Raw genomic sequence first — 7,950 nt, forward strand, 5'->3', positions numbered from 1 at the left:
AATTGAAATGTTTTCTGAATACAAAGACTGATAATTCTAGACGTAAATGGTCTGCTTCTCAAAAGGAAATCTGTTCCTTTCAATATATTAGCGGGACAAGAACATTTTGTATAGGGTATATGCACATGATGGTGAGACCAGGAGTGATAGATTTTGTCAAGTTTGTGCTCTATTTTTTTCGAGCTACCATTTGGTCCTCAATGGCTTCGCAGAAATTGGAACCATTGATCTGAGTGCTTTGCACAAAAACAGGTTTTGAGCCAAGTGACTTTTATTTTTTTTATCTACGATCAAAGGGCTTGTGAAGTGTATCCCAGTATGTTTCATCCAAGGAAAGAGGGAGTACCGCTGTACACTAAGCCCTTTGCCATTATCCATCTACCTATTGACATACATAATACTTTGTTGATAGATGATACTCCTGAGAAGGGGATATTTAATCCAGAGCACACTTGTATATCACCCCTACCTTTTGAGGGTAGATGATAGGTTTTTGGAACAGACATTAATTCCTTATTTAAAGGCTTGTATGATTTTTTTGACATAGTTCCAGAATATGTAAAAAACAATCCATTTAATTAAAGTAATTTCTTATAAATCAAAGTGATGACTCGTATACATTGCAAGCTTTATTTCATTGCTAATATAAAAAAGAAGTACTGATAATATTAAAATGATGTACATTGTCTTGCAATCAAAAGTGTTGATAATATAAAAAATTACATTGTCTTGGATCAAAAGTACATGGGTAATTGAAGTTACATAGGAATGATAATTACTTTGTTCTAACACCATATTAGTGAATTTGGGAATTTCCCAATTCCCATTTTTGAATACTTAAAAAAGGGGACATGGATAACATGTTTGTAAGTTTCTCAAAACCCTATCATATGACCTATCGTTGGAAAGCGCTTGAATCTAAAGAGCTATAAAGCGCTCATTTTGGATTAGTGGTGTTCAAGTTATGGTTAATCCAAACTTTTGACCACGTGTCTCAAACTTGTGGAAAATTTCCATATTCCCCAATATGGTATTTTCTACAAATCTTTGCAAATAATTATCTTTTCTCTTCTCTATTGCACCTTTCTTCCATTGTGAAAGAAAGAAAACTCTGATCGCATTTCATGTATGCATTCGTTTATGATATCTTTCCTCAAATGCTGTAGACTGCATAGCTTCCGCAGCACTGAAATGACTGTGAGCAAGGTTGAGTCTGCATATATACTTCAATATCTACCACGTTGTTGCCCTCTAAACTGGCCGCTTCCTGATCCATTGGAACGAGCTCTCCTTTGATGTAACGAGACTGTTTATACCAATATGACATGATGAATGTCTATATTGCTATCATGTACTTAACATTCACTGTCTTTGATGCGATCTGGCAATGGATCTCTTCATGTACTTTCATGTCCCAGCTCTTGTCAAGTAAAGTTGCCAAGAATGTAGAATCTAGATTTTTGCAAATGAGCATAGTCTTTGCAATTTTAACCTCACAGACATTGAAAAGCTCCACAAAAACAGTTATTGGTAGATAGAGCATAATTTTCACTATCCGTGTGGCACTACTCCCTCGTAGTGATCGCTGCATGTCTTTGTAAAGTTTACTCTTAACAGATTCTATAATGCATGAATCAAGAATTGACCAATCTATGTGGTTCTAATCTGATTGGAGAGGCAAATTTTCCAAGCGTCCATGGGTATTGGCTTTGTCTATTAAATAGTAAAAGTGGTCATAAAAGAAATACCTGCATCTGCAAGGCTTCTTTTACTCCTCCCCTCATAGTGCAACTGCCCAATGTGTGCATGTACCACAATCATGATCCCAATGATGCACTCAATCAGATGCCACTCTTCATATGATGAGGGATGCACATCTGCATACACAAACAATTGAACCTGAGAATGAGAACAATAATTCAATGATTAATGGTATTAAAAGTGATAACAATAATGAATTTCTTTGAGGTTCAGAGGATTACAACTTATTTTATGTGGTTGCACAAGGATGATTGATCCTCTCTTCTAAGTACAAGCTCATTGTGCATGTAGACATGGCACAAGAACCTCCTTTATAGTTGTCCTTCCGCTCTCTATCTTGAAGTCTTTGATTCTACCGTTCCATGACGTTACGAAAATGTTCTTTCTACTCCTTGTATGTTTTCACCTTCTTGGTTGCATAAGCATCCAGGTTCCCTTGGTTATTTGAACTTGTGTCCATTGGTTCTGTTCATTGACTGTGTTGGAGATAAGTACAGAAAACATTGATGATCTAGGTCTCCTTGGCCTTTGAAGTGTTTCGTCAATGTTCTCCGATGTAGGGTATGATCGACATGATATGAACCGATGGTTTGTAGCCATTGTTTAAAAAATATATAGAACTGAAAGATTAGAGTAAAAGGATAAAGGAAAGCAGTGCGTAGCTAAGATAATGAAGATAGCAAAACGAGAAGAAGAATACATACGAAGGTAATACACTTTAAAATTTCCCTCCTCAACAAGAAAAGACAAGATATCGAGGATGAAAAATTATCCATCTGTACTTGGGCAAGCGTCTTCAATGCAATTTCTGTCAGATTCTCCAAAAAAAAGTTATCTATTTAAGATGAATACGATTATTTTTGAATATACATAAAAACTTTTTAAGATTTTTTAAATGAATATAGCTAATTTTCAACGTTACGTTGCCGGCTTGCTCATTGGTTGGCAGCTATTTTCTCTCTCTTCTAAAAGGCCCTCCAAATGACCTTCGAAATGTTCTAATGTTATGCACACATTATGGTTGTTAAAGTAGATGAGACGCTTGCTGTAATTTCCGAACAGCAAGTACATGAAAAGATCTCGACGTCGATTCTCTCTTGACAAGACATCACCGATGTGTTCGTGGTCAATGGGAATACACAAGTTGAAAATGTGAATGCTTGGGTTACTTCCATAAGTGCTTTGATGGATACATTTTTAGTTTATGATATGATGCCACGAGATCATAAAGACTTGATCATTCAAGATATTTTGGATGTGCATGCAATTGTGTTTGACACAAAGGATGATGATTCATGTAATGATGCACATGCACATGAGAATGCATTTGACATATGCCATGCACATGTGGATGAAGATTACACATATGATGAAGACATATGCATTATTGGTCATGGTGACATTATGCATCTTGATGATGATGCTTATGCAAGTATTGATGATTCATCTACCATCATTATTTACAATGAGGAGAGCATCTATGTTGATGTGGACGATGGTAGTATGCATACACATGCTACATATGATGAGGATGAGTTTTATGATGCTAGTGAGCATGTGGATGACATTATCGATGTGGATGACATTGATGATATGGATGACATCGATGATGAGGTTATCATGCATCTAGTAGTGAGCAGCTATTAGACACTTCATGGAGGTTCTATGGAAACCCTGTCTATGACCCTTTCTTGGGAGATGAGTGGAGAGTCTATGATTGTGACCTCTACAAGGATTATATGGACAGTGATGAGGATTATGCCTTGGTACATATTGATTATGCTCAGGTAGTCATTTGTGATGTGGATCATGCCTATGGACCTATGCATGGTGGATGCAGTGAGGACATGGATTCACATTTGATGGAGCATGCTATGGAGTATGAGGCATTCTCTTTTGATGATCATGGATGCCTATGCATTGATACAGACATAATCTATCAGGCATTCACCCTTGGACATGATGTATTCACCTATGATCCGAGTGCGTGGTGCTATACGAGCTATCATGTACCCGCAAGATCCTATGCATGGGTGCATTGTCTTTTTGACCCAGGGAAATATTGGATGTATCTCATTGATGGATGTGGTGTATTACATCATCCATTTAATCCAGGAGGATGCATGATTGATACGGTTATGGGTCAGGCATGCCATGGATTTCCATTTGATCCAGGTATCATTATCTCTAGCCTCACCATCGACGACACCATCCTATCCTTTCCATTTGATCCAGGTGGGTGCTGTGGACATGTTTTGATGGCAGATACATTTAGGCCATGAGTGCATTTTTGGCTCTTGTATATAGCCTTTTGTATATCTTTGTGCACGACCACCCTTCTATTTTGAAGATGAAATCATTATAGGAGGGGATGGTTTGTAAAACGAAGTAGATTTGGTGTCACATGCACGTGGGTTTAGAGTCATTTACATATGTGCCTTTGGGGGCCTTGGGCTATAGGATACATTGGGCTCATGGACATTATTGTACACACAACTTATGATCATTTTTTACTATTACTTTTTTGGAGCTCTCATGTCCAAGCTTTCATGGTGAACTTCTCCCGTGTGAGATGTGAGGATGGTGACCCACACCCATGTTGTCACTCCATGCCTTGAGTGACCAACCCTACTTTCTTGCACTTTCGGAGGAGTGAGAATACACTTGTGAAGAGCATCTAGTTCTGCTCTGGGAACCGTGGATGTCGAAGGCTGCAGTGAATTTACTTGGGCTCCTATGATATCAGAAGGAGAGTAATCGACATGAAGACCAGCCAAGGAGAGGCCACACTGGTCCACTCACATTATATTGGTGATATCATGCATAAGTTTTCTCTTGGGGGCCATAGGAGAGAAGGGGCAAAACAACTACAAAGAAGTAGAAGACGGTGAAGATGGCTATCGTTTTCAGAAATCTAAAGAAGAACAGAGCAATCAAAAGCACGATACAAATCACGGGAGCTACTGCAATTAAATAAGCATCTGCGAAGGTAGCAGAATATAGAAAGTAATGATAAGGTAGACAACTCCATAACTTGCCGTATACAGATACTGCACATCGACCCTTGCATATCAAATATGTCGAGAAACTTCAGAAACCAAAATGGAAAACACAAGCACGAAGGTGACGTCACGTGCACAAAACTGTCAACAAGGGCCGCATACGAAACGGTCCACACAAGATGGCGACCACACGAAAGAATCGTGAAACATGCATGTGCATCAAAATCCACCACCATCACCTCTGCGAAGAAACAACAACAACGCACCCAGCACCATGCACAAAAGCGAAGAAAAATCAAATAGAAGTTGAAAAAATGCAAACCTCCACCCAGCACCATGCACACATGGCGCAGTAAACGCGGAGCGAAGAAAAATCATACAGGAGTTGTAAAAATGCAAGCCCTGTAAAAATGCAAGCCTCACAAAACGATTGAAAAATCAGACACGTGGCATTGATTCTGTAAGATAACTAATTAATTAAAGAAAACAACAAAATGTTGTGGGCGCATTATAGGCTATGAATATAGTGAGAGTTTTTGTGATTTGTGTGTTTATAATAATGAGAGTTTTGTGATTTGTGTGTTGCTCAAGTTACATGTTATGTTTGGCAAGGAACTCGCGGTCTTCGAGGAGGCGCCCCATTACACTAGCGGGGAGCGCCATGCAAATCTCCACGCCACCCGGGGCCGACCCCGGGCGCCCGCCAAAGAACACCATTTCCCCATCTCCGTCGACCTTGACCGACCGGACAGCTGCCGGTCGCCCCCACCCGAAGTCCACCTCGTACACTGGAAACCTTGGAGAGCTCGCCACGTTCATCGTCTTCCCTACAGGCTTGAAATCCGGCATAAAACGATTGTCATGAAGCTCCAGCCAATGCATGAATGCCACAAGGGTGTCTTCCTGACACCTGGAGACGGCTTCATGGATGCGGCCGGCGGTGGTAGCCAGTTTTTCACGGCGGATTTTAGCGGAGACGCCGATGGCCATGCTGAACATAATGACGTTACCGAAGTATGCCGGTGGCAGGGGTGGCGTCAGCCGGCTACGACAGTTGGCCAAAATGGCAAAGGGGGCGAGATCGCTGGGCGGCGCTTGTCTAGCGGCGGTCACGCGCTGCCAGAAATGGGCGCAAATCACCTCGTAGGATGTGTAGGTCCCGCCGGCCTCAGTTTTCAGCTTCTTGATTGCCGCAGCGGGCACGTCGAGGACCCACTGCACCAAAGGATCGGGTTTCACGTCGAGGCTGGCCTTGTCGCCATCGAAGCGGCCCCCAGTCTCTATCATCTCTTCCATGGGGCCATTTGCGTTCTCCTTCTCTGCCACTGCTTCTGCTCCTTCTATGATCTCTTCTTCTTTGACATCAAACTGTAGATTGAAATGAGCTTTTTCTGGAGATGGATCCGGCAGAGCTAGCCTCTCCCTGTTGTGTAATGGCTGCACCGTCAAGCCCACCCCCCTTGCACACTCCCCCCATGACACCATGAAGTTCCATAATGACTGCCCATCTGCCACTATATGGCTCTGTGCTATCCCCACCGAAAGCCCTCCGTCCGAAAACCTTGTTGCCTGCTCCAAACAAGATCAATCTGTTTAGGCTTTCTTTAAATTACATCTAATAATAAATAGTCTAACAAACACGAGGCTCAAACATCATTCAGTAAACTGCGTTACTCAAGCTCACAAATTAGGAGGAAAGGAACCTTTACCTGCACCGAGAGTAAAGGGCTGCTGTACAGGCCATCCCCCTTGTGCTCTACATGCTGGCAGAGGCTCTCAAACAAAGCCTTCATTTGGAAGCCTTCTTTGTCAAGCTCGCTCATGGCAAGATCAATAGAGGCCTCCACAAACTCAACACCTGCATCATTGCAGTCAATCACCAGCCTCTTATCATTTCCCACTGCTATCCTTCCAGACCATGGATAGTAATGCACAAGCACCAGGGACAGGCTCCTCTTAAGGGTCGCCACTGCATCTGTCAGAGATGTCTTGTAGAACATTAACCTTTGGTTATAATGAATGTCTTGCCAAAAGATATCCAAAGAGGGTAAAAACATGTGCTGTTTATAGGTTGGAGTGGCCGGAACTACCATGGATTTTCCATGCAAAGTCACAAGAGGATCATGAATGCCCAATGCATCCATGTTTTGTGGCGGAGAGAAAAATATCAAATATTGGATTAAATAGCAAATCGCATAAATTGGGACAATCTAGGGGGTGGTAAGACAGATGAATAGAAAGGCAAGGAGGTGAAGAAACGATATAAGAAATAGGGTTTGCAGGATACTATGGGAGTGCTCCTTGGAGCTTAAGTAGGCTCGCATAGGCCAAACTTTCCTGTGGATGTCCAGTTTCAAAAAAGGTTTTGAAAAGAAATATCCCCGGAAATAATATTTTTAAAAAAACCTCGTATCTATTTTTTTAAAACTGAAAATTTGACCTTTTCTTGAATTGGCTTGACGTATAATTACTACCAAAACACCAAAGTGGTTCAAAAACGACATTTCAATGTTTTCTAAAAAAATATTTTTTGTTATAGTCCTATTCTACTTTATATATATTTCAAGTTTTCTAAAAAAATATTTTTATCGGCTGAAATCTGAAAAAAGTGGCGAAAAATATATCAAGCCTTTACAAAAAACGATTCAAATTTACTAATTTTTAGTTAAAATACCGACAAATATGCAAATTTAGCCTAGAAAACTAGTTAGTTTATATATCTTGACCAGTTTTAAACAAATGCTTTTATCGAGCCTTGGCAAGGGCTAAAGCTTCATAAAATTTGGAAGGCAAAAATAAATTAATAATGAAGATTCAAGAAATGTTTGGGCTCCATATGTTTGTATATCTATGTTAGTGCTTGAAATAAAGTTTTTCATCTATATAGGTCGAAAACCTTCAATCCCACATAAGTGAGATTTTTTGTGTGTCTATTTTACTACTTTTGCAAGTTATATTACTAAAAGCTCATATTTTGCAAGTTATATTACTAAAAGCTCATATTTTGCAAATTTTGCAAGTTGTATTACTAGGCAAGGGACAATAGCCCAATAGTAGTGATTAAGAAAATTAGAAGGCTTGATAAATGATGAAATAAACAATGGATTAACTCAAGGAAAAAGACACAGTAATCATCTTGCATTAGAATTAATCCAAGTAGCATCCTTTAATAGCTCTCATAGTGCTC

General features: G+C 40.1%; 1 protein-coding gene across 1 annotated transcript; it reads right to left on the reverse strand.

Annotated features, from left to right (window-relative positions):
* Positions 1-5,222: 5,222 nt before the first annotated feature.
* Positions 5,223-7,052, reverse strand: LOC147606915 (hydroxycinnamoyltransferase-like). Its single transcript, XM_086791408.1, has 2 exons — positions 6,473-7,052; positions 5,223-6,332 (listed from the first exon to the last, which is right to left on the reverse strand). Exons 1-2 carry the CDS (start codon positions 6,905-6,907, stop codon positions 5,355-5,357), a joined length of 1,413 nt encoding a protein of 470 aa, XP_086647534.1. The 5' UTR covers positions 6,908-7,052; the 3' UTR covers positions 5,223-5,354.
* Positions 7,053-7,950: the final 898 nt, after the last annotated feature.

The sequence above is a fragment of the Cibotium barometz genome, chromosome 56 (genome assembly GCF_041138505.1).
Source record: "Cibotium barometz isolate CiBa-2024 chromosome 56, ASM4113850v1, whole genome shotgun sequence".
NCBI lineage: Eukaryota > Viridiplantae > Streptophyta > Polypodiopsida > Cyatheales > Cibotiaceae > Cibotium > Cibotium barometz.